The sequence below is a fragment of the Macaca mulatta genome, chromosome 18, assembly GCF_049350105.2.
Source record: "Macaca mulatta isolate MMU2019108-1 chromosome 18, T2T-MMU8v2.0, whole genome shotgun sequence".
Lineage (NCBI taxonomy): Eukaryota > Metazoa > Chordata > Mammalia > Primates > Cercopithecidae > Macaca > Macaca mulatta.
The window spans coordinates 16,989,144-17,016,430 of record NC_133423.1 but is presented as its reverse complement, the minus strand read 5'-3'; the positions used below and the strand labels follow the sequence as shown (position 1 = coordinate 17,016,430).

Here is a 27,287-nt window from a genome sequence, read left to right as displayed (position 1 = left end):
TACATTTGTTGTCATTTCATTAGGTCTGCAGATCATAGACCTATTATACCTTGATACCTAGGAGTTGAGCACCATGACTCACTTGTGAGAACTCAGAAAAAATAGACAGGATGAAGGATCCAAGGCATAACCACCTTCATTCAAAAAGACCCAGTGTTGAGGGTGAGTGGGATGGGGTTATATGAAAAATGGATTAGAGCTGCTTTCTTACAGCAGCAAAGACATAGCAATTCAGAATAGTCTAAGTTAGAGTCCTTTGGGGAAACCAGTGTCTAAACATTAAGGACACCAGGATTAATGACCAAGTCCAGTGGTCCAGACACAGAAGAAGGCCTCAGTCATTGAGCTGACAGTTGCAAGCAGTGAAGATGGGAGATGGACTGGGTGCAAGAGCAGGAGGGGAAACAAAAGATGGCTCCTTCTACGGGTGTTTGCTTCTAATAGCAGTGAATGCTTTTGAGTGAGTCAGAGGCTGAGAAGGACATAATTGAAGACCTGAGAAATAAGGCAAGTTGTAGGCTGGGGGCCTGAACAACAGAGTCTGGCTGCAGGAGTGTGGCTGGATCCTGGAAGTGTACCACAGCCCCTTCGATGGCAGGCAGGGATGCTTGACCCACTAGAACATGGTAGCTAAAGAAGTGCCCTCAAGACTTAGACTCTCTGCCTCCAAATCCCAGTTGCAACACCTACAAGTAGCTTAACCAGAGGCCAACCGTGGTGCTTCTTTTTGCTCTAGTTTTCTCTCAATGAAAATTAAAGAAAAAACTGCTTTTGTCATATTGCTATAATGACTAAATGAGTTCTTATATATCAAGCAATTAAAAGAATACTTGGCATATATAATATTTAATAAATACTAGTGATTATGATCTTTCTTATCTTTGTCAGCAATAAAACTGTCTCACTGTAAGCTGGTCAAACATGAATCCCAGAAAATTACTCAGTTAACTTTTTAAGCCTTGCATAATGGTGTATATTTCTTCTAATCAGACATTCCCGAAAATTAAGAGTTGCTGTTTCTTGCATTCTTCTACTTACTTTTAATTTCATTTTTCTATGTGCTTTCATAATTCTGCAAGGTGGTAGGTGGTAACTGTGAATTATCATGAGTCTTAAAATATCCATATCCATATTTAACTCTCAGTATTGAGTTAGAGTAGGGATATACAATTCTGGGTTCAAAGTGCTTTTCAGCACTTTGAGGGTATGACATTATTGTCTTTTTGGTACCCAAAATTGTTGATAGGAAAGTTGATGTTAAGATAATTCTTGCTCCTTATAATTTTAATATTTTTGTTTTTGTTTTTGTTTTTGAGACTTCATTACATTAAGGATATTTTTAAAATTATATTTTAAAAAGTTTATCTTGTTCATCAGCAGATTTTTCTATCTGGAAACTTATATCTTGTTTCAGTTCTGGGAAACCTCAGCCATCACAATGGGCTCAGTATGTCTTCCCAAAATTCATATGTTGAAACTTTAATCCCAAATGTGATGGTACTTGGAGGTGGTTCCTTTGGAAGAAAATTAGGGTTAGATGAGGTCATGAGGGCAGAATCCATGATGGAATTACTGCCCTTATAAGGAGCTCTAGGAACCAGATCTTTTTCTGTCTATCATGTGAGGATACAACAAGAAGGCAGTCATCTGTGAATCAGGAAGAGGCCCTCACTAGAACCTGATCATGCGGGAATGCCCTTCTCAGACTACCAGTCTCCAGAACTATGAAAAATAAATGTTTGTTGTTTAAGCCACACAATCTACGGTACTCTGTCATAGCAACCTGAACTGACTAAGACAGCCATTATCTACTCAATTGCTTGGCGCCATTTGATCTACTTTCTTCTTCTGGATTCCTACTAAGATAATATTGATGCATCTGATGCTCCTCTCTGTTTCCAAATTTTTTGAATACCTAATAAATTCACATGACCCAAACATCAAATATCACAAAAAAGACTAGAGTGAAAAGTCTTCCTTCCACTCTTGTTCCCTATTCATTTAGTTCCTATTACTCTGTCTTTACTAGTAATATATGTGCATGTTGCAATATACACACAGGGTCATAAATAAAAACAACAAACAAACAAAATTGTTCTAATAATACTGTATTATTAACTGAGTATATGATTACCCCTTTCTCTTTCCTAGTCCCCCAACAAGCAACAAAATAATGTACAACTATGATTTTACTGTTGTAGGCAGTATACCTATACGTAGGGTGATATAGTTTGGATATTTGTCCCTGGCCAAATCTCATGTTGAATTGTAATCCCCAATACTGGAAGCAGGGTTTGGTGGGAGGTGTTTGGGTCCTAGGGGCTGATCCCTTACGGCTTGGTGCTGTCTTCATGATAGTGAGTTTTCATGAGATCTGGTCACTTAAAGGTGTGTGGTAACTCCCCGAACTCTCTCTCTCTCTTGCTCCTGCTTCTATCATACGATGTGCCTGCTCCCCACCTTTGCCTTTTGCCATGATTGTAAGCTTCCTGAGGCCTCCCCAGAAGCTGAGTAGATGCCATCACTGTGTTTCCTGTACAGCCTGCAGAACTGTGAGCCAGCTAACCCTCTTTTCTTTATAAATTAGTCAGTCTCGGGCATTTCCTTATAGCAATGCAAGAATGGCCTAATACATAGGGGGTTTAATCAAGAAGTGAGGAAGAAATCTGGAAAAGGTTTTGAGGGAATAAATGAATAAAACTTAATCTTTGACTTTAAGGAAGATGAAACCATTTGTTGCACAAATCCGCAAAATCTTCATTGATGCCTTTACTATAACACAAGCAACACAAGGAAGTCTTCATGCTGTGTGGTGTTGCAGCCCAAGTCACTGTGGTGGACTGCTGTCAGTCAAGGTGAGCAGTCCTTCTTTCTGGAGGCTCTGTATGATGCTTTTGTCTAACAGTAGTCCTGGAAGCATCCTTGGATAATCATATCTGCTCAGTGCAAAGTTGGGCAGGCATCATGGAACTTTCCAGCACACGTCTCATTCCCTAGTGAAATCCAGAGTAACATTCTGCCCTGGGTTCCACATCAACATTCAAATATTAAACTCTGAGCCATCTTGCCAGAAAATAAGTGTGCCTCTGTGAAGAGAAAAACAGGAACTACGTGAAGAAAAATATACCAAATACTTTATAAATAGAAAGGCTCCTTCTTTCTCTTAATCCCTCCTGGAGATGTCCTCCTGTTCCAATCCCTCTCCCCATGACCTCCCTACCCCTTCCTCCATACACATGCAAATGAAACAAATGGCCTGTTATTTTTCTTTTGTAATAAATAAGGAGTGAAAAAGCATTCCTAGGGAAAAATAAAAGAGAACCAGAAAATGATGAACTAACATCCGACCCAATAATGGTATCTAAAATTTTGATCCAAAACCCTTACCCCTGCTAGTGGGGAGAGCAGACAACCCACTCATTCGAGTTATGCTCTGGGTTCTACACCAATGCTACAAACGAGAACAGAAAATTTTCTGGGGTGCCTTTCACATAATAACTGAGAGAATAAAGGCCAGGCATGATGTGTCATGCCTGAAATCCCAGCACTTTGAGAGGCCAGAGGTGGGAGGATCAGTTGATCCCAGGAGTTAGAAGCTGCTGTGAAATATGATTGCACCACTGCACTTCAGCCTGGGTGACAGAGTGATACCCTATTTCTAGAAAAACAAAACAAACACAACAAAAATAAATAAATAATTCAGTAATATTTTCAATTTCATTGATCATTATTATTCCACTAATTTGAAGCTTTCTATTTTTGTTTTATAAAAAAAAAAATACTACCAGGGAAAACCATGCCAAATATTCTCTGTTGGCAGACTAGAGAAAGGATTAAGCCAAGAAAGGATGAGTTATAATTTGTCAGAATCCAGGTCTCTACATGTGTACAGAGATGGAAAGTGTGAGTAATTAAATAATTCAGGCAAATCCTTAACTGTCTCTTTTTATTGAAACTTCTGGCTAAAATAAGCCTGAAAGAAAGAGTATACATGCTTGTGAAACAATCAAAGGGTGGAGCTAAGAACAGGGAGGTGCTAACTTTTTTTTTTTTTTTTTAATTTCTTCAGTTGAAAGTTTCCCAACTCTTCAGCCACAATCTCTTACTACAGGAGCAAATTGCCTATTCTGCTCCAGTGGAAGAAAACCAGGTATTGTAAATATTTCTTTGGGTAATGATTTTATTTATGTTTTTCTTCTTGGTTGAAGTGCTTAGCTAAGTAACAAATAATGAAGACCCCTTCTCCCAAAAAAGTCCAGAAATAATAGATAAGGCCCAATCCCTTAAGAATTTTTCTGTATAAGTCATAGAGTAACCTAAGCTGGTTTGAAGTTTGTACTAGAAAGAGGGATACGGGAGAAAGAACATTCATTCCCCAAAAAAGTTAGAGAAATTGTTTTTCTAGGAATCGTGGAGTGTAATTTGCTCCTTGTTTTACTTGGAATTGTGAAACCAGGAGTGGAGTTTCCTCCAGTCACTTTTCTGTATCTGTCAACATAGGCAGAGAGAAATAGGATATTCTCTCAGGACAGTTGAGCCAAAACCCTTCAACCCTTTAGCAAATGTGAGCTTGGCACCCTGAATTTGGATCCTAGTCATTAATATATGGAACTCATGGTTTGATTCTTTAACTGTTCCCCCTCAAACCCAAAACCCCACTCTCCTCTCCTGGCCACCATTTCATGGGCCATTAGCTTTCTTCTCTTCTGTGGAATAACCAATGTTCCGAATCCCCCACATTACACTAGGCGCTCTTTATAAACCACCCCAAACTATTACCTATCTCTAAAAAAGGCCTTAGGTGAATAGAGAGGTGCTGGGGATTGCGGGAAGCTGTCATTCTCTGATATGCACAACTCCATGAGGAGATAATATTATCATTGTCATCAGGAAGGCAAGAGGCCTTAGGGAGTGTCTCCTGGAAAACGGGACAAGAATCCTTCTCCCCACTCTCCAGATCTTCTTTCTCCTCCTGATGGTTCTCCATCACAAAATCTCTCTCTTTAGCCACTAAAATCTTAAACACAATGAGATACAATAGCAAAAGCAACTGTGTATTCAGAGTCAAGAGAACGAAGTTGCAGTTTTGACTCTGCTGTGCGTCCTTTGCTCAATCAGCCTCTCTCAGCTTCAGTTTCTTAGCAGACAAAACGGGGGAACTGGGTTAGGGAGATTCCAAGGGTCTTTCCAACTCTGATATGCTAGGGGCATGTGATGATGAAATGTCTATGATGAGACATTTTGATGAATGACGCCATCTTTTTCTTGCTTTTTTCATTCTCTTTGGCTTCTCCTCCGAGCCTGTCTACAGGTTAAGCTCATAGATGATCAGTTTACAGCTCTTGAAAACTGCAAAAGAGCAATTAATTTTGAAAATGACATGGTAGACTTCTGACCTACACATTTGCAGTCTTCTCTGAAAATATAATTGTCCAACATTTGTATGGAATAATTATTTCCTGTAAAATTTCATCTCACAATTCTATACCCTTCAGAAAGTATTTTTCATTGTTGGGTTAAATATCACTAATGGATGGCTTAGTACTTCATTAGATTTCTTTAAAAAAAGAAAACAAAGAATTGTTTCTCTTGTATGTTCTGGGTAACATCTGATATATAAATAATGATACTAATAAGGGAATTAATGAAGACAAATACAACTAAATATTAAGTTTACATGAGAAATTAGCTTTTATAATAGAGAATTATTGTTTTCAGGAACATGTTACAAGTAAATAAACACTAGAATAACCATAAACTGAGGTAGAAAAACCCCAGCCTCTAAAATGGTACTTTCTCTCCACTTCATGAAGAGTGTGGTTTGGCCAAGAACCAAACGCTTTCCACGTGAATTTAATTCATGAGTTTTAAAAATACAAAGCTTGATATATACTGTATGCAGGTAACAAAATGTTAGTTGAATGAATAAGAGCCTTAAAGGAAGTATAGAGTTATTTTGAAGATGACATTTGATCTGTTGAGGAAGAAATAGTCACAGGCAAATATTCAATATTTTATGAGGGTATAGAATTACTACAGAACTACAGTCTTTTTTGTTTACTGTTTAATCAAATCATGTCAGCCTGGGATTATCATAAGCTTTTGGAGTAGGCAGGAGCCACACCTAGGGCATGATTTAGAGGCAGGGAAGCTGTTTGGGTAAGTGTAAGTTTATGGCTAGGAGGGATTCCCACAGTATCACTATTAACTCCGAGTTATGATGAAACCAAAACTTTGTCTACACCTGTCTCTCTCATGATTAAGTTATTTGAGTATAGAGAATTCCTAATGTCTTCTAAAGCTCTCATTCTAGGTTTCTCAGAAGGCCAGGTGATGTGCATGCAAGGCCTAACTCTACACAACCTTGGCATTAATGAGATTTCCTAGGCCTAATAATTGGAATTATTTTATTTTTTAAATAATTTCAGTTTTTATTTTTGACTCAGAGGGTACATATGCAGGTTTGTTAGAAGGGTATAAAGTGTGATGTTGAGGTTGAGGTTTGACTGATTCCATCACCTAGGTAGTGAGCATAGTACCAAAGAGTTAGTTTTTCAATCTTTTCTCCTTTCTCTGCCTCCCCACTCTAGCAGTCCCCAGTGTCTATTTTTGCCATCTTTATGTCTATGAGTACCCAATGTTTATCTCCCACTTATAAGTGAGAACATGTGGTATTTTGTTCCTGACGTAATTTGCTTAGGATAACAGCCTCTAGGGCATCCAAGTTGCAGAAAGGTACATGATTCAATTCCTTCTTTTGGTTGCACAGTATTCCGTGGTGTGTAGGTACCATGTAATCCTTATCCAATCCAACACTAATGGGCACCTAGGTTGATTTCATGTCTTTGCTATTGCGAATAGTGCTGTGATGAACACATATGTGTGTGTCTCTTTGGTAGAATGATTTATTTTCTTTTTAATGTATACCCAGTGAAGGAATTGCTGATTTGAAGAGTAGTTCTAAGTTCCTTGGGAAATCTCCAAACTCCTTTCCATAGTGGCTGATCTAATTTACATTTCCATCAACAGTGTACCCTTTTCTCCACAGCCTCACCAGTGTCCCTTGTTTTTTGACTTCTTAATAATAGCCATTCTGACATATATGAGGTAGTATTCATTATGGTTTTGATTTGCACTTCTCTAATGATTAACGATGTTGAGCATTTTTTCATGTTTGTTGCCCACTTGTATGTCTTCTTTTGAGAAGTATCTGTTCATGTCCTTTGGCATTTTTAAATGGGGTTGTTTTTTGCTTGTTGAATTAAGTTTCTTATAAATAATAGTTTGCAAATATTTTCTTCCATTCTGTAGTTGTCTGTTTACTCTGTTGATAGTTTATTTTACTGTGCAGAAGCTCTTCAGTTTAATTAGGTCCCACTTTGTTTTTTGTTGTAATTGCTTTTGAAGACTTAGTCATGAATACTTCCCCCAACACTGATATCCAAAATGGTGTTTCCTAGATTTTTTTTCTAGGGTTCTGATAGTCTGAGATCTGACATTCAAGTCTTTAGTCCATCTTTAGTTCATTTTTGTACATGTTGAAAAGTGGGGTCTACTTTCATTTTTCTGGATATGGTTAACCAACTATCCCAGCACCATTTATTGAATAGAGAGTCCTTTCCCAATTGCTTGTTTTTGTTTACTTTGTTAAAGATAAGATGTCTGTAGGTGTGCAGCTTTATTTCTGGGTTCTCTATTCTGTTCCATTGGCCTATGTGTCTATTTTTGTGCCAGCATCAGGCTGTTTTGGTTACTCTAGGCTTACAGTATAGTTTGAAGTTGGGTAATGTGATGCTTCCAGCTTTGTTCTTTTTTTCTTAGGGCTGCTTTGGATATTGGGGCTCTTTTCTGGGTCCATATGAAATTTAGAATAGTTTTTTCCAATTCTGCGGAAAAAATGATGTTGGTAGTTTGACAGAAATAGCATTTAATCTGAGGTTTGCCTTGGGCAGTATGGTCATTTTAACAATATTGATTTTTCCCGTCCACAAGTGTGGAATGTTTTTCCATTTGTTTGTATTATTTATGATTTTTTAAGCAGTGTTTTTTTTAGCTCACTTTGTAGAGATCTTTCCATTTCTTCATCAGGTGTATTCCTGGGTATTTTATTTATTTATTTATTTTTGACTATTGTAAATGGAATTGTAGTCTTGAGTTGGCTCCCTGTTTGAATGTTACTGGTGTATAGAAATGCTACTGATTTTTGTGCATTGGTTTTGTGTTCTGAAACTTTACTGAAGCCATTTTTTGGTTCCAGGAGGCTTTTGGTGGAGTCTTTAGGGTTTTTTAAGTATAGAATTACATTGTCAATGAAGAGAGATAGTTTGACTTCCTTTTTTCCTATTCGGGTGCCTTTTATGTCTTTCTTTGTCTCATTGCTCTGGCCAGGACTTCTAGTACTATGTTGAATAGGAGTGGTAAGAGTAGACATCCTTGTCTTGTTCCAGTGCTCAAGGGGAATGCTTCCAGCTTTTGCCTGCTCAGTATGATATTGGCTGTGGGTTTGTTACAGATAGCTCTTATTACTTTGAGGTATATTCCTTCAACACCTAGTTTGTTGAGGGTTTTTATCATGAATGGATATTGGATTTTATGGAAAGCTTTCTCCACCTCTATTGAGATGATCAGATGTTTTTTGTTTTTAATTGTGTGGTGAATCACATTTATTGACTTGTGTATGTTGAACCAATATAGTACTCCAGGAACAAAGCCTACTTGATGGTGGTAAATTAACTTTTTAATATACAACTGGATTCAGTTTGCTAGGATTTTGTTGAGCATTTTGGCATCTACGCTCATCACAGATATTTGCCTATAGGTTTCTTCTGTTGTGTCTTTGCCAGGTTTTGGTATCAGGATGATGCTGGCTTTGTAGAATGAGTTAGAGAGGAGTCCCTCCTCTTCAATTTTTTGAAATTATTTCATCAGGATTGATGTCAGCTTGTCTTTGTACACCTGGTAGAATTCAGCTGTGAATCTACTTGTTCTGGGGCATTTTTTTGTTGGTAGGATTTTATCATTGATTCAATTTTGAAACTTGTTAGTGATCTGTTCAGGGTCTCAATATTTTCGTAATTCAATTTTGAGAGGTTGTGTGTTTTCAGGAATTTATTCATTTTCTCTAGATTTTCTAGTTTATGTGCACACCAGTAGTCATAGTAGTCTCTGAGGATGTCACTTTTGTTATTTCTGATTGTGCTTATTTATATCTCCTCTTTTTTTCTTTGTTAATCTAGCCTGCAGTCTATCAATCATGTTTATACTTTCAAAAAACCAACTTTTTGTTTTGTTGATTCTTTGTATGGATTTTTGGGTCTCGATTTCATTCAGTTTTGTTCTGATTTTACTTATGATTTTTTCTTCTGGAAGCTTTAGGGTTAATTTGTTTTTCTTTCTATTCTCTAGTTTGTCTAGGTCTGATGTTTGATAATCAATATGAAATATTTCTAACTTTTTAAGGTAGGCATTTAGTGCTATAAACTTTCCACCTAACATTGCTTTTTTTCTGCATCTTAGAGACTTTGGTATGTTATGTCTCTGTGTCTATTTCAAAGATGTTGATTTCTGCCATAATTTCATTGTTTACCAAAAAGTAATTCAGTAGCAAGTTGTTTAATTTCCAAGTAATTCTGTGGTTTTGAGAAATCTTCTTGGCATTGATTTCTATTTTTATTGCACTGTGGTCTGAGAGTATAGTTGGTATATTATTATTTTGAGGTATATTCCTTCAACACCTAGTTTGTTGAGGGTTTTTTATCATGAATGGATATTGGATTTTATGGAAAGCTTTCTCCACCTCTATTGAGATGATCAGATGTTTTTTGTTTTTAAGTGTGTGGTGAATCACATTTATTGACTTGTGTATGTTGAACCAATATAATACTCCAGGAACAAAGCCTACTTGATGGTGGTAAATTAACTTTTTGATGTGCTACTGGATTCAGTTTTTAAAACTTTGTTGAGACTTGCTTTATGGCTGAGCATGTGATCAATCCTGTAGTATATCCATATGCAGATGAGAAGAATGTATATTCTGTGGTTGATGGTGGGAGTATTTTGTAGATGTTTATTAATAAGTCCAGTTGCTCAAGTTTTTCTTTGTTAGTTTTCTGACTCAATGATCTGTCTAATGCTGTCAATGGGGTGTTAAAGTCCCCCACTATTATCGTGTGTCTATCTAAGTCTTTTTGTAGGTTGAAGAGTACTTGTCTTATGAATCTGGGAGCTCCAATGTTGGGTGCATATACATTTAGTAAAGTCTTCTTGTTGAATTGAACCCTTTGCCATTATATAATACCCTTCTTTGTCACTTTTTACTTTTGTTGGCTTAAAGCCTGTTGCATCTGATATAAGAATAGCACCCACTGCTCTATTTTGTTTTCAATTTGTGTGATAGCTCTTCCTCCAACCATTTACTTTGAGCCTATGGGTGTTATTACATGTGAGATGGGTCTCTTAAAGACAGTACATTAATGGGTCTTGTTTTATAACCCAATTTGACACTCTGTGTTTTTTACATAAGGTGTTTAGCCCATTTACATTCAAGGTTAATATTGATATGTGAGGTGTCAATCCTATTATGAAGTTATTAGCTGGTTGCTTTGTGGTTTCTATTGAGTGGTTGCTTTATAAAGTGTGTGCACTACGTACTTAAGTAACAGGTATCATTCTTTTGTTTCCATGTTTAAAACTTCCTTAAGGATTTCTTGTAAGGCTGGTCTAGCAGTAACAGATTCTCTTAGCACTTGGTTAAATCATTTAACCTATTTGAGAAATTATTTTGCCATGAAATCAAAATAGATGGGATTAACTACAGAAACCTAGTTTTAAAAGGCTTTTAAATTAAAATATTGTTGTATCGGTTGGGTATGGTATGTTGGCTTTGGTTTAGGGTGGACTCAGTAGCATAATATCTATGCAGTATCCTCAGTTGTAATCATCATCAAAGATGTCTGCAGTTGCCTCAGTGGTCTAGGCTGTGGGTGTTTGTGATGGAGTGGAGGTGGCGCACATTTGCTGTGGATTGGGGCACCTGTCGTTTTCAGGCCAGGTACATGCAGGTGTGGTAGGCTGGCCAGCTGTTTGGTTGCTTCCATTAGAGATGACATTTAAATGCTGAGTATAATATCAAAAAAGATGAGGAAACCTGAGTACTCTTGTTCCAGAAGACCAGTTTCAGAGGGTCTCAAATGAGTGAGAATAAAGACAAACAGTCTTAACTTCTCAACTTCTCTACAAGCATTTTCCAATTAATTGTGCATGATTCCATGTTTACATAAATTAAAAATGGTAGTTACAGCCCAAACCATGAATATTGTAAATGAGTAATAAAAATTTATAAGCACCCATTTTGTGCAAAATCCTTAGCTAGGTGCTGTTAGGTGCATGAAGCAGCGTAAGAAGAATATATTGCTCTCAAGAATCTTATGCTGGAGTTGGAAAAAATAGAGACAAACACATGGAAACCAAACTAGTGGTGTGAAAAATGTCAAAAGAGTCACAAAAACTATGTTATGGGACTCAGCTTTTAACTGACCAGAATCCATTTATTCTCTAATGTACATTAACACTAAAATTTGAGACAATTCCCTTAAATTCTCTAAACTTAAGTGTTTTAATATATAAAATACTAGTATCAGACTAGAATTTTGCTAAAGTCTATTCAGCTCTTATGACTACATACATGGATATGTATGCAAATATGAATACATATTTTTTCAAAGGTGGAAAGAAATATTCATAAGCTGTCTAACTTTTGCTTTATTTTTCTTAGGTTTCCTCAATGGACACTCTAGCAACATCAATCAACCAGTTTGCCTTGGAGTTGAGCAAAAAGCTAGCTGAATCTGCTCAGGGTAAAAATATTTTCTTTTCTTCCTGGAGCATCTCAACTTCCTTGGCCATGGTATATTTGGGCACAAAAGGCACCACTGCAGCTCAAATGGCCCAGGTGAGTGGAAGAGGTCAACCATCTTCTGTTTCTTGTAAACTAAGTGCTTTCATTGCCTTTTAACTTCAGTTTTCTCTTGACAACTCAATAATTTAAATTTCAAAATAGCATTCTCTAAAACAAGACAGACATTTAAAAATTCTATACCATAAAACAAATCCTGGTAAAGGGAATCAGTTTTCAAACTGTTGCTGGGAAAACCATTTGAGAACCTGTGTCCTTTAGCAAAATAAAACGGAGAAAGGATGAGGTTATAATTTTTGTTGAACACCAAAACCAATTTTATTTTGATGATATTATTTCAAAAAGTAATCGGTCAAACTTTAAATAACAGAATTATTCAGCATCTTTATAATCACGTAAGGATTTTCTTGGAGACACAAAAAAGAAAAATAGAAGAATTCTGTTTCTCATGCTTTGTTTGATTCTCTCTTTGTTTAGTCCCTGGTTATCTGAATGGAGTCCTGGTTATCTGAAGGGAGCCCATTAAGATCATTAAAATAACAACATAATACTATTGTACACAGAACTATTTTTGCAATAAGCATCCTCAAAACACTGTGTGTATATAAACATATATATAGCCATAGATAGCAAAATAGCTATATGTGTAAAAATATATATGAATGCATATACATATATGCAACAATATGTATATAAAATGTGTTTTTAAATAAAAATAAAAACAGAAAGAGTAAACTTGGCCCTAAATCTTGCAAAACCAAAAGGCCAAGTGACAGAATTTTCACCCAAGAAGGTGACTTCCTTGCAAAGTATGGATATGAACACAGCTGGTAATTCTGAAGGATGTGGGCAGGACACATGCTCTATTAGTCTGGACTTGGGATATCATCCTTACTCTTGTGGTTCACAAGATATCAGGTAGTTTAAAAAGTACAACAGCAACAACAAAATCCTTGTTCACAACCTGTTAATGATTGGTTCATTAGCTCAAAAGTCTTAATAATTAATGTGATAGACAATCTTAAATGGATTCCAGTGTGAGTCTATTTTATGTAAATATATGGCTGGATGTTGCTTGTCCTTGTTTCAGATGTTAACACTTCCAGTTGCAAATGAGCCTCATGAATTAGCTGTGCACCCCTTTTATGGCAGGTGGCCCTTGTTTTATTACCATAGATCAATGCAACCCTTGATGCAATATACTGTATTTTTTATTGTCAACTGGGTCCAGGGCATAGGAGATAAAAGTATTTCCTTCTGTTCTACTGTTGTACAGTTCCAAGGAAAGTAGGGTATCTACGTCTTTCCTGTTAACTTTCCAATGAAATGCTGGGGTGAACACAAACATTGTGCCTATATATGTCAAGTGGTAGTAGACATAGGAACTGAGCATTTAACTAGAAAAAAAAAAACAAACTAAAATTCCTTAATTTTCCACATAATTATGGCTTTTACTGAAACTGTCTAAATGATTATCTCAGTTGGACACCTAGCATTCTTCTTAAAACAACGATGAGTAAAAAGGAAATATGGAAAATAAGAGAATTTTATGTCAAGGTTTTCCCAACATCATTCTAGTTATAAAACATAGGAAAATAAAGAGACTAGCAACTTAAATTGGACTTTAGAAAATGTGTTTAAAAGCAGTTCTTGACTTATTTATTAAACACATTTTTTAAGTTAAGTCAGAGCCCCTTTTTAAATTAATTATATGTTCTGCAATTATAGGAATGACTGACTTGTATTTACAGATGATGTGTAATTTATATGATTAATTCTCTGTAGTCTATTCATTTGTCTTTTTATTGAAATTACAGGTGCTTCAATTTAACAGAGACCAGGGAGTCAAATCCAGCCCTGAAAGTGAAAAAAAAAGGAAAATGGTATATCTTATCCTTTAATACACATTTGATAATTAAGGAAAAAGTACTTTTAGCACATGTATTTTAGTGATAATTTAAGCAACTTTTATCAGGTAACTTTTCTTAGAAACATATATTAAAGTTACAGAAACTTTTTTTCGGAATACAAAATGTCTACACTGTTTGAAAGATCTCTTGTCCCCACACCCTTTTAATCTCTTTAAAAATTTCTCTAGTTTCAAATTTTTTCTTGCTTGCTTTTGCAAACTAAATGTGAAGAAAATTATGGCCTCAATAACATTTCATTCTTTTGTACTAACACTAAAGAAAACATTTTTATCCACTTTATGATCATTTTCAACTTTTGTTTGCAATTTACCAAATAATTTTATTTAGCTGTAGTTTGCTAACATGTACGTAACTCTTGTTCAACATTTTTATTTGACGAATTCCTTCTATTTTAAAGGAATTCAACTTGAGCAACTCGGAAGAAATACACTCTGATTTCCATACGCTTATCTCAGAAATCCTCAAGCCCAACGATGACTACCTACTTAAAACAGCCAATGCGATATATGGTGAGAAAACGTATCCATTTCACAATGTAAGTGCAAATGTCTTATTTTAAGCTAATGGAAAAGAAAGCAATGTGAGATCTATCAGTAAACTCTGTATATTTCTTTCTATACAAATAAATGTACTCTGTACATTTATTTCTATTCATGTACATAATTTTTAGATTCACTGCTGAGTAATATGCCAAGTAATAAGTCTTATCTAAAACACATAGGTCAAGCCATCACTTTACCAAATAGATAAGAAAATTATCATCTCCCACTAATTTCAAAGAAGAGTCCAAGGGTAAAAAGCAGAAAAATGCAAAAAGGAAATTGAAAATATTGCTGCATGCATGGTTCTTAAGGAAAAATATCTACTAATAACAGAAATGTGGCATTAAATTTGCTATAGAATCTTAAATACTTTTGAAAATAAGTTCATGTTCAAGTATCAGGGACAATCTTAATGTGGTCAGTACTTCCCTGTAAACAATCAATTAGACCAACCAACCAGTGTCTAGTGGTAAAGGAACCCAATAACAGGTATCAAACCAGATCTAGCACTCAGATATTTCTGTCTAGAATAAAGAGGTAACCCCTGAGAATGGCCTACAAATACATATGGAGACTTGGCTGGAGACTGTCTACTTGGGAGCAAAACTGATCTTGGGATGAGAGAAGTAAGCAGTTTTCACATCAAGACTTTGCAGACTTTGGGAACATGAAACATGAAATAATATCAACTTCTCTTTGCTAATGGTTGAAATCCCACCAGTGTAGACCATGATGACTCTGTCCTCAGTTAAGAGGGTCACACGACAACCAACGTCAATAATTTACTTCTTTGTCCATCATCTCCTTGGGCAGGATGACCCACGTGTCCAGTGGGCAAAGAGTAAGGAAATTAGATAGGGTAGAAGAATAGCAATAAGATAAAATAAAGCTACCTTGTGATTTCAAGCAATGCTATCCTTGTTCAAATCTAGTGAATTCTGGGGAGTTCAGGACTTGAGCTTTGTTACTACTAAGGATATAAAACCAGCCAAATGGAATCTTAAAGACAGTTTCCTTTCTCGTAGGCTCATGGACTTGGGTTTAATTCAGAAGTAGGAGAAATGATTGACTCAGTGGGCACTTGGAAACAAGAGGGACACAGAGATAGAGACAAACATATTTTTATATGTCCACAAGCCCTGAGTTAAGACAGGCAGTGGTCCCTCATAAATATTTAAGTTTTCTTTCCACTAGATTTTAAATTCCACAGAATTTAGACTTCATAATCTTCAAGCCACTTCCTGGCAACAGAATTAACTCACCACTTTTTACTCCCTATAAGCCCTCCATAAAGTAAGCAAATTGAAGGAATACTACATGGTCTTGAAGAATAAATTATGTTCCCAAGGCTGGTGCCCCCATAAGAGCAACCTCAGTCATAGCCTACATGTGATGACTGCCACTGCGTGAACACCAGAGGACCAGGAGGAGTTAGAGGCCTCATTTCTTTTTTTTCCCTCAGAATGCCTAATATAACATTCGACTCTGCTTACAAATCCATTTTCATGGCAGAATATCATTTTCTTCACGGGCCCTCCACAAAGTTCCTGATGTTTAGAATCCACAGAAGGAAGCTACTAGTATCACAAGCCTCACTTGGGTTGCATCCCTACCATAGAAAGTCAAGTACAATGCTCAATACCTCTTGGCCACTGGGGTCACTCTTTTTATTTGTAGTCCCTTTCCATTCTAGCCTCATTTCAAGGCATGGATAAAAATAGAAAGGAAGAGGATGTGGAAGCCCCCAAAATGTGGGCATCAGTACTTCCTTCCACAGCTGGAGCTTTGCATAGCTAGCCAATGCCCTGCTAAGTTTGGAGAGGGAGGTATTTAGTTTTTGACCAAAACTGGGAGTCAGGAAAGAGGAAATGGAGTGATGATGTGGGAGTGTGCAATTGCCCGCCTACCTAGTTCTTTTGATAATCTAAATAGATTTGATTTCTTAGTTTTGAACAAACTCTACAAAAGAGGATTTTATCTATGTCTTTCAGAAATATTTAGAAGACATGAAAACATATTTTGGTGCAGAGCCTCAGTCTGTTAACTTTGTGGAAGCTTCTGACCAAATCAGAAAGGAGATCAACTCTTGGGTTGAAAGACAGACCGAGGGTAAGCTTTCACCAAGGGGCTTGGCAGCGTGCTTTTCCCAAACATCCTTATATTTATTTTAGTTTGTGTCATGTGTAAGTATGTATATTCCTTAAATAGAAGTGTGGGCACATTGTAAATATTCAGAACATTATTTCTATTCATGTACATAATTTTTAGATTCACTGCCTAGTAATAAGTCTTATTTAAAACACATAGGTCAAGTCATCACTTTACCAAATAGACAAGAAAATTATCATCTCCCACTAATTTCAAAGAAGAGTCCAAGGGTAACAAGCAGAAAAATGCAAAAAGGAAATTGAAAATACTGCTGCATGCATGGTTTTTAAGGAAAAATATCTACAGAAATGTGGCATTAAATGTGCTACAGAATCTTAAATACTTTTCAAAATAAGTTCATGTTCAAGTATCAGTTAGAGTATGGATTAAACTACTCTAAAGAAGAGACCCAAAATATAGTGGCTTAATAAGACACAAGTTTGTCTTTCTCTCAAATAATAGTTCAAAGGTAGTTAGGCATCCTAGGTTAGAGAGAGCATTCTGTCTCCCAAGGCCATCCAGAGATCCAGGCTGGTGTTCAGCACTGCCATCCTCAATACATGGCTTCCATCTCTAGGTGCAAGATGGTTCTTACAATAGCCAGTTGTACTAGCAGCAGGAAGTGGGTGGACATAGTCTGAATCTTTCACTGAGCCTTGTTTGCCACATCCCATGATTTCATTCCTCCAGCTGACCCTCCTCATTCTATTCCTCAGAAATGGAATTGTCCAGAGAGGGAGAGAGCTGTAATCCTTCTGTATTTTCTATTTTGGACACAAATATCTGCTATTTGGAAGCATTCAACATCGAATAAAATAAGGAATTAATTAGCTATTCAGGAACTTAGACTTTGTCGAGGCAGAGTTCCATGTGTCCTTAAGGGAAAGTTGCTAGGGTGTTTGGCATGACCAGGTTCTACCTGAATCATCTCAAAGAAACTTCTTTCCTCGAGCTTTCAACAGGTCTTCTCCAAGGTCTTCATTTTTCCTTTAGACAGCAGCATCCAGTATTATTAATAAAAACAACACACCTGTACCCTGAACCTTCCCTAGAAGATTTTAGAATATTTTTCTTTCTTTTTGGTGTTCTGAGGTTTCAACATTATGTTCTAGGCAGGGTTCTTTTTATTTTTATTTATTTACTTTATAATTTTGCTGGCAATCATTTTAAATCTAAATATAAAGGTCTTCAGGTAAAGGAAATTGTGTATATTATTTATTTCATGATTTTCTTCTTTTCATTCTGTCCCTTCTTGCCTTCAGTACTTCCAATAAACAAATTTGAAATTTCCCAAGCTATCCTATCTGTTTTGATTTTCCATTTATATTTACTTTTCATCTCTTTGCCCTTCTGTTATCCTTTTCCAGCTCATGGTTTTGCTCCAGCTGTGTTCATTCAACTGTTCAGTCAATCTATTCAAGAGTTTTATTCCACAGTTATGTATGTTCAGCTTTGACAATTATTTCTTTTCCCTTCGAGACTTACGGTTATTGGTTATTCCTTTTTCATTAGTGAAATCAATCAGCTTTCTCTGAATATGTAAATTTTGCTTATTTTTAAGTCTTTTTGCTGTATTAATTCTGTTTCCTGTTAGTACGTGTTGAAGTTGGTGCTTCTCTCTCATAGGGTGGATTTTCTTAACTGTTTAATCCTTTTGGTTTTCTGTGTGTCTTTTTGAGTGAGGATCCCATTTTACCAGTCTTAGTTTATAATACAGATCACAATACCTTGTCTATGGTGACTGTTGGGCTGACATTGATGTGCTGTGTTTATAACTTGCCTTCTGGGCATGGGAAGCTTCCAGTTTTTCTTGGGAGTTCCTAGCACCTTGGGAACACTGTTCTAACTCCCCTGTGACATAGGGTGCCCTCACTCATTACTCTAGCCTGTAAGCTAATTTGCAGCCCATTGTTGGTACCCAGGGAGGTATAGAAAGTCAATACACACAATTGCTCTAAACCAGTGACTCTCAATCGTGGCAACGTATTAAATTGAATTTCCTGATTAGTAAACCTAACTCCAGGTGAACTAATTCAGATATCTGGGAGTGAGGTTCAAACATCAGTATTTTTTTAATCATAGACACACACAATTTATACATTTTAAATTGGCAAATATAAATTATATATATTTATGGTGTACAAGGGGATGTTTTGATAAATAAGTACATTTTGGAATGACATATTAATCACTTCACATTCTTATCAGTTTTTGTGGTGAGAACATTTAAAAGCTCCCTTAACAGTTTCAAGTAAACGATATATTGTTACCAACTGCAGTTATGATTCTCTACTATAGTGCACATGTACCCTAGAATTTAAAGTATAATAATAAAAAAATTAAAAAATAAATACATAAAAATAATAATAAAATAAAAAAATAATAAACCTTGCCTTAGTGAAGTCAGAAAAAAATTGAAAATTGAACAGCCACATGATCCAGAAATTCTATTTCTGGGAATACATTTAAAGGAAATGAAATCAGTATTTCATAGACGTCTGTATTCTCATGTTAATTCAGCATTATTCACAATCACCAAGATATGTATTCAACCTAACTGCCCATCAATTGATGAACAAATAAAGAAAATGTGTTGTGTGTGTGTATATATATATATACAGTATATATATATACACACACACACACACACACACACACAATAAAATACTACTCAGCTTTTAAAAACAAGGAGATTCTATCATTGGTGGCAACATAGAAGCATCAGTATTTTTAAGTCCTTAGAGATTCTAATTTGCAGTCAAAGTTAGGAACTACTGCAATAAATGGAATTGTTTCATTAATCTCACTGATGTTCCCTGCCCCCAACAAGTTCCATGAATGCATGGCTTTGAGTTTCTAACTCCCTGTGAGCAACACCCCAATCTCCCAAGAAGTCATCTGTGGTGCCTTCTGTGTGTGTATGATGTGGTTTCCCTATCAGTCTAATCCATCTGTATTTTCTCTTTCGGGATTCTTCAAACTTTCCAGTCCTTTAATGGCATCTTGGCTTGTAGCACTATTCCAGATGCATTCTTTTTAACAAACGTATGTTCTAAAACATTAAATACCTTTGTAAAACAGCATTTTTGAGTATAAATCCAAAGGTTAAAACAATGTAAGCATACTTCGACTATGTATTTTAAGGTGGAAAAAAAGTATACAAATATTATGCCCTAGTTTTTAAATTTGTTTTTAATAGAAGAATGGATTTACAATCCTGAAACTAATTTATGTTTATTCTAGGATTAAGCAAATAAAGAAATACATTGGAAATCATGAGAGCCAGAAAAAGAAATTATAAATAAGGCAGAGACAAAGGCTACAATGAACCCTGTGTTATTAGATTGGAATTGAAAGTATCAATATGACCCCCTACTCTTCAATATATATGCAGAAAGAAAATTCAATAGATAGATGTAAAAATAGACACAGATGTGTGTATAATACGTACATTTTCTAGCCCCATTTGCTGAGAGGATCTGGAAGCAATGACTGTTGCAGAGTGAAACTGGGTTGGCCACGAGGTTCTCAATCCAGTTCTATCTACCTCAGTTATCAAACATGTGCCTCTGGAGCAAACCTATAATACTTGATTCGAGAGATTTATATTCGACATATTTTTATAAATATTTCAAGGTGCTTTAGTAGAGAGTTTGGAGAGAATGTATTCGGGGTTGATAGTCAAATATCAGTTTAAGTTGTAACTACAACAATCTGATCGAAGCAATTGCACACAGCAGTATTTTGGGCAACAGGAAAACACTGGCACAACCTTTCAGATGTTAATCAGAACAGCTTAAAGAAGGAAGCATTTCAGTCCCCTCAAAATAGGGGTACAAATGAACTCATATTAGAGGGAACTTTTTATAATTAAACTGCAAATTTGTACTTTATGTGGAATAACGCTTACTGACCATTCAGCATATTATTTCTTCAGTGTTTCTCTCTTTATTCATAGCAGCTATTCTGGACAGGAATAGTACTTGTCCATTTCTGGAAAATCAAAAACCAGGACTTTTAAAGGAAACTTGTACAGTTCCAGAAAAAATAGAAGCCTGGTTGTCTTGAGTTAAAATAGAAGTCATTTGCAACCTGCCTTTTGTTCTTACAGGTAAAATCCAGAATCTCCTACCCGATGACTCTGTGGATTCCACAACCAGGATGATTCTGGTGAACGCCCTGTACTTTAAAGGAATCTGGGAACATCAATTCTTAGTGCAAAACACCACAGAAAAGCCTTTTAGAATAAACGAGGTAGGAACCTTATAAAGATCAGTTTGGATTTTCACATGGCATTGTAAAAGTGATTCTCTTATAAATTTACTCTTCTTTTAGATTATATGTTCTTGTGAACTATGGCTCTTACTAGGGAAGTGATGGCTGGGCTAAAAGCCTCCAGTTCCACGGACAATTCAATGAAATTCCCCTGTCCTTGCTGAATATACAATCACTCAGTCCTTGCTACCCATGTGAGCTGGGTAGGGTAGTTTTCACATTTATTTCCTAGGTGAGAAAAATACAGTGTAGCCAAGTGATTAGAGGTAAGCGTGAGTTAGAAGCAGTCCAGAACAAGAACCTAAGAGTCCTCACTGTAAGTTCTGTACCTGCCCTGCTAAACCAGTACTAACTTCTACCAAATTCTTACCCTTACATAATAAAAGCAATAAAAAGGGAGACTAATGTAAGGTTATATATCTGACTCTCATGAATGGGCTGGAGTGCGGCTGGGCCTTGGGAACTGATTGGAAACAAGGACTCAAATGTTGTCAGGATTTTTTCCTATTTTTTTCCAACTCTGTTTCTACCATAATTCTTCTCTCAGGTTGAAGTCTAACTTTCTCTGCTTCCCCATTCACAATGACGGAACATAGCTACCCATAGGACCTTCTCCATTCTAGAGACCAGTTGGAAAATCCCATTCCAAATTCCTAGGAAAGGAACTAGTGGACCAAGGTTTGTTACAGTTGTTTAGTTTAGGGATAGGCCACAAACAGTGCTGCTGTGGAACTATGGCTGTAATGAATGTGTGCAATAGGCATTTCTCAATCAGTGGGGTGAGGATGGGGAAGGAACTGAACACATAATCCAATAGGTTAACAAGAAGTGAGCTGGATAGTTACCTGGGTTTGTATATTCACTGGAAATTTTCAGTTGCAAGTGATAGAAAAGTATTCCAGACTAGCTCTGGCAAAATGGGAACTGCATTGGAATTAGCTTAGGTAAGAAAAAAACTGGGAAGTCCAGGAGTGAGTGATTGGGGGTATTTAGAGTCTCAACACATAATCCCAGTTCATTCTCATGCTGTCTCTTTCTCTTTTTCTCTCTAGTTGCTACTCTCATTCTCTAATAATGATCAGGGAATATGGTTGCCTCATATTCAACCTTCAAGCTTCACAACTCTAGTAGACAGAGAAAGTATTTGCCATTAGCTCTAAAACAGTGATCACAAGGAGGGCTCTGGTTGGGGCCATTCATGGGCTGTCTCTGGAAACAACCACAGTATGCTGGAGTACACCCAGTAAACAGCCCTGGTCATATGGCCACCACCTTAGCATATGGTGGGGCTTTGTGATTGACAGTTCCACATATAGAATGGAAAAGTAACATATGTCTACAACATCTAAGTTGCAGGGGTGTTTGTTTTGCTTTTATTTGGCAGTTGGTCTTATTTTTAAATTAGCTTACTTTTTAGATAATTTTTAGGTTTACAGAAAAAAACATGCAGAAAGTACAGGGCTCTCATATGTCCCCCCTTCAACACACACAGTTTCCCTTACTATTAATATCTTGCATTAGTGTGGCATATTTGTTTTAATTAATGATCTAATATTGATACATCATTATTAACTAAAATCTGTAGTTTACATATGTGTCCAATCTTGATGTCGTACAGTTCTATGGGTTTTGAAAATGCCCAGTGTCATGTAGCCACCATTACAATAGCATTCCGAATAGTTTCACTGCCCTAAAAGTGCCCTGTGCTTCACCTGTTCATCCATTCCCCCTAAATCCCTGACAACAACTGATCTTTGATTGTACAGTTTTGGCTTTTCTGGCATGTCACATAGTTGGAATCATACAGCACTTAGCCTTTTCAGGATGGCTCCATTCACTATGAATTTAAGGTTCCTCCATGTCTTTCCAGGGCTTCGTAGATCTTTTTGTTTTATTGCTGAATAATATTTCATGGTACAATTGTACCACAGTTTGTCATCCATTCACCTATTGAAGCACATCTTAGTTCCTTCCAACTTTTTGGCAATAATAAATAAATCTGCCATAAACACTACACTGTGGGCAAGTTTTTCTGTGGACACTGTTTTTAACACATTTGCGTAAATACCTAGGAGCACAATTGCTGTATCGTATGGTAAGACTAGGTTAACTTAGTAAGAAACTGCCCAACTAACTGTTTTCCAAAGTGACTGTGCCACTGTGCATTCCCACTAGCAGTAAATGACAGTTCCTGTTGCTCCATATCTTTATCAGCATTTGGTGTTGTCAGTGTTTCATATTTTAGCCGTTCTAATAGCCTTGTGCAATTTGCAATCTCCTAATGACAGATGACTGAGCATTTTTCATGTGTTGTATCTCTTCCTGGTGAGGTGTTTCTTAGATCTTTGGCCCATTTAAAAAAAACTGACTTGTTTGTTTTATTATTGTTGAGTTTTGTATTATTTGTTGAGTTTTTATTATTGTCTCTTATAAGTATATGTTTTGCAAATATTTTCTGCTCATCTATTGCTTGTCTTTGCATTCTCTTAGTGAATGTCAGTTTTTATAATACTAAAATACTTTCTCAAATATTTTCATGTAAAATATGTCTTACTCAGTTTCTGAATTATTGGCATTTCCATAATTTACACAAGATCATATATTAAGAGTTTGATTTAATACATGTTTCTGTGATTTATAGGGGATACCACAGTCGTGTTAGAAACTCACATATCTGCTACTGGAGATACTTTTCAGTGGGATAGGTATTTCCATAAAGGAAGGTCTGGATAACTTTATTCAGCATTTAGCAGAGGATCACTAATTTCACCAACTGGGAGCCAATGATGGTAGAGAATTAAGGAGTTAGTGGAATACTTCTTCGACGACCTTGTTACCTTTTTTTTTTTTTTAGACTACAAGCAAACCAGTGCAAATGATGTTTATGAAAAAAAAGCTTCAAATTTTTCACATAGAAAAGCCACAAGCAGTGGGCCTTCAACTCTACTACAAAAGCCGTGACCTCAGCCTGCTTATCCTACTGCCAGAAGACATTAATGGGCTGGTACAGGTAAATCACATCAGTGTGTCCAGTGTGAGGGTGTTTCCAGTGTTTACTAAAAGAACTGGTTGGCCAAGGTTTCTCCCAATTGTCCTCAGGAAGAATGGTCTCCCTATTATTTAATTCCTATAAAGAGAAAAGTCACCAATGTATCTTGAGTCCTAGGCACTTCACCTTCACAATATTATTAAACTTTACAACACTCTATAAAGTTAATATTACTGTTCCTCAGAAAGGCTAAGCAATGTATAGACAGCTCCAGCCTGGGGTCATCACACACATAGCTGCATGTACAGCAGGTACAAATATACCTTGTCAGTCACAGAACTGTGTGGATTGATCATAACCATCTTTCAATCAGTCTAGGTTTCCCTCTGGTAGGACCTACGTAATTCGAGATTAATATTTTAATCATTTGCATTAGTATACACACACATCAAGCTGTCTTCCAAAACTTATTTTTTGAACATTTTTATCAAGTAAACAACCTTCAGGAGAAAAAGTCTGTATCAATACTGTCTTCAAGAATTATTTAAGTTGTTTACCAGCCAAATTTCTATTAATCTGGACACAACTTTGGTCAGACCATGCTTCTGAGCAATTTGCATGCCTAAACAGAACATGATTCTCATGCAACAGATGGCCTGTCTTTCTTTGCACCGTGTCTAATTTTTCACATGTGTCAAACTCTTAATACTTATAAGTTTCCATGATCCTACCAGTATGTAGAAAATATTTCCAAATTATGTCATACAATTTGTGAAACTGGAGAGAATAGTAAAAGTAAAACCAGTGTGGACAAATAACCATTAGAGTCAAGCCCTTTTAAGATAAAAACCTAGAAGTGCAATTTCCTGAGCTGAAGGTATTGTCATGTTATTAATGTAAATGGTTTACAGGTATGTCATTGACAGCCAAAACTTCAGTTTAGAAAATGCATGTGCATTAAAACAAACATGTCATTTAAAAAATCAAATATATACATATATACATATGTAGTATATACACATATATATTTATTATTTTAAAAATCTAAAATATAAAGAAGAGGGAAGGCATCCTTAAACTCAATATAAAATAATTACTTTTGAGATTTGGGGGATTTTCTTTTCTTTCTTTTTTGACTTAGTTGATAATTGTTAATCTCATGTTGTTTTGATTAGAGTATAGACATGTTATTTTATTCCACATTTTGTTTTCAAAGAGCTGTCTCCCATGTTGACAAACAGGTTTTCTTGTGCCTTGGCTTACAACTTGAACTAGAGTATATGCTTCTGTATAGACAACATCTAAATGTATATTTATGTTGATGTATTTGAGTGTATAGTTGATGTATTGTATATTATAGCAGAAGTACTTCCATTTTGAATTAAACTCTCATTCTCCTATATCTGGATAGCAATTAATCTGCAGAACAAAGATTTTGAAGGTCAACATTATACAACCAAAGGATATCCAGATGCGTGTGTGTTGTCACCCTGAGTAATGGGAGTGATCATAATTCATCTGTGTAATTCTTAGGGAGCTCTCTCAACTACTGTTTTTCATTCCAGTTTAGAATTACTAATTCTTTCTTTCTTGGTTCCAAATGGGCAGCTGGAAAAGGACATCACCTATGAGAAGCTGAATGAGTGGACCAGTGCAGACATGATGGAGTTGTATGAAGTGCAGCTACACCTTCCCAAGTTCAAGCTGGAAGACAGTTATGATCTCAAGTCAACCCTGAGCAGTATGGGGATGAGTGATGCTTTCAGCCAGAGCAAAGCTGATTTCTCAGGAATGTCTTCAGCGAGAAACCTATTTTTATCCAATGTTTTCCACAAGGCTTTTGTGGAAATAAATGAACAAGGTACTGAAGCCGCAGCTGGCACTGGGAGTGAGATAGATTCACGAATTAGAGTCCCATCCATTGAATTCAATGCAAATCACCCATTCCTCTTCTTCATCAGGCACAATAAAACCAACAACATTCTTTTTTATGGAAGATTATGCTCCCCCTAAATCCCACATCTCTCTCAACAAACAAGGCCATCTTACAGTGTGAAAAATGTACCATGAGATGGAAAAGCACAATTTTCACAAAAATGAGTTTGTAGTCTAAACTTTTTTCATATTTGGATATAAGTAAATAGATCTTGAAATAATGCATTCTAATGATCCTGTCATATCTGCACAGCTGGAGAGAATAACAAGTTTTATTTTTACCACGTTAACATTTTGTCTCATGTGACTTTCATTTACATTTCAGAAGAGTTATGCTATTCAACTGAATGCCTTACAATTCTTGATCACTTGCAATATCCATGATACTTGTTATCATTATATATTTCATATACATCATTAAATGAAAAAAATCTTTATAAAGGTGATATGATATTGATAAATAAGAAGTTTCTCAAGAATATCATTTTGATCAAAATTTTAGCCGGGCATGGTGGTGCACACCTATGGTCCCAGCTACTCAGGAGGCCAAGGTAGGAGGATTGCTTGAGCCCAGGAGCTTGAGACTGCAGTGAGCCAAGATCACATCACTGCACTCCAACCTGGGCAACAGAGCAAGACCCTGTCTCAAAAAAATCATTTTGATGGTTTATAAATTACCATTGTAAAACTAAATCCTCTTTTTCTGCCATTTAAAAAATACTTATTTTTTAACTTTAACATTAACTTAAAAAACTAGTGAAATCCAAATGAAATTGTAGTTCAGCTAGTAGCAATCTCTCAATGTTGGTGCCCTAGTTTTGACAAATGTACCCTGCTGATGTTAGGATGTTAGCGCTTGGGGAAACTGTACTGGAGTATATGAGAATTCCCTGTATTATCTCTGCACCTCTTCTGTGAATCTAAAATTATTCCAAAATAAAAATTTTATTAAAAATAATCATTGGGCCGGGCGCGGTGGCTCAAGCCTGTAATCCCAGCACTTTGGGAGGCCGAGACGGGCGGATCACGAGGTCAGGTGATCAAGACCATCCTGGCTAACACGGTGAAACCCCGTCTCTACTAAAAATACAAAAAAAACTAGCCGGGCGAGGTGGCGGGCGCCTGTAGTCCTAGCTACTCGGGAGGCTGAGGCAGGAGAATGGCGTAAACCCAGGAGGCGGAGCTTGCAGTGAGCTGAGATCTGGCCACTGCACTCCAGCCTGGGCGACAGAGCGAGACTCCGCCTCAAAAAAAAAAAAAAAAAAACATTATGGATGGCTGAAATACTCAAAACCAACATCTCCCGGTAATCTTAGCCCCGGCGAGCGCAATGCAGCGCGCGATCCTCATCCTGGGCGCCCATCCTCGGCTGCTGCTTCTTCCTTTCGGGCCCCTGGGCCTGACCTTCCTTCCGGGTCCGCACAGAAGGCCTGAGCGCGTCGCCTCTAACACTGGTCCAGCGCGCGGAACGCGGTGTGCCTCGGCTGCCATCTCCTGGAGACTAATTCTAGCGGACGTCGAGAGTGAACCACAGCCTCAACAACATCTAATTC

At 36.6% G+C, this 27,287-nt stretch overlaps 1 protein-coding gene across 2 annotated transcripts; it reads left to right on the top strand.

The window, feature by feature from the left end:
• The first annotated feature begins 4,067 nt into the window (after positions 1-4,067).
• On the top strand, positions 4,068-26,024 carry SERPINB10 (serpin family B member 10). Of its 2 annotated transcripts, none has more exons than XM_002800966.4 (8): positions 4,068-4,150; positions 11,774-11,950; positions 13,732-13,797; positions 14,243-14,380; positions 16,379-16,496; positions 20,647-20,789; positions 23,665-23,820; positions 25,408-26,024. In XM_002800966.4, exons 2-8 carry the CDS (start codon positions 11,783-11,785, stop codon positions 25,810-25,812), a joined length of 1,194 nt encoding a protein of 397 aa, XP_002801012.4. In that variant the 5' UTR covers positions 4,068-4,150; positions 11,774-11,782; the 3' UTR covers positions 25,813-26,024.
• Positions 26,025-27,287: the final 1,263 nt, after the last annotated feature.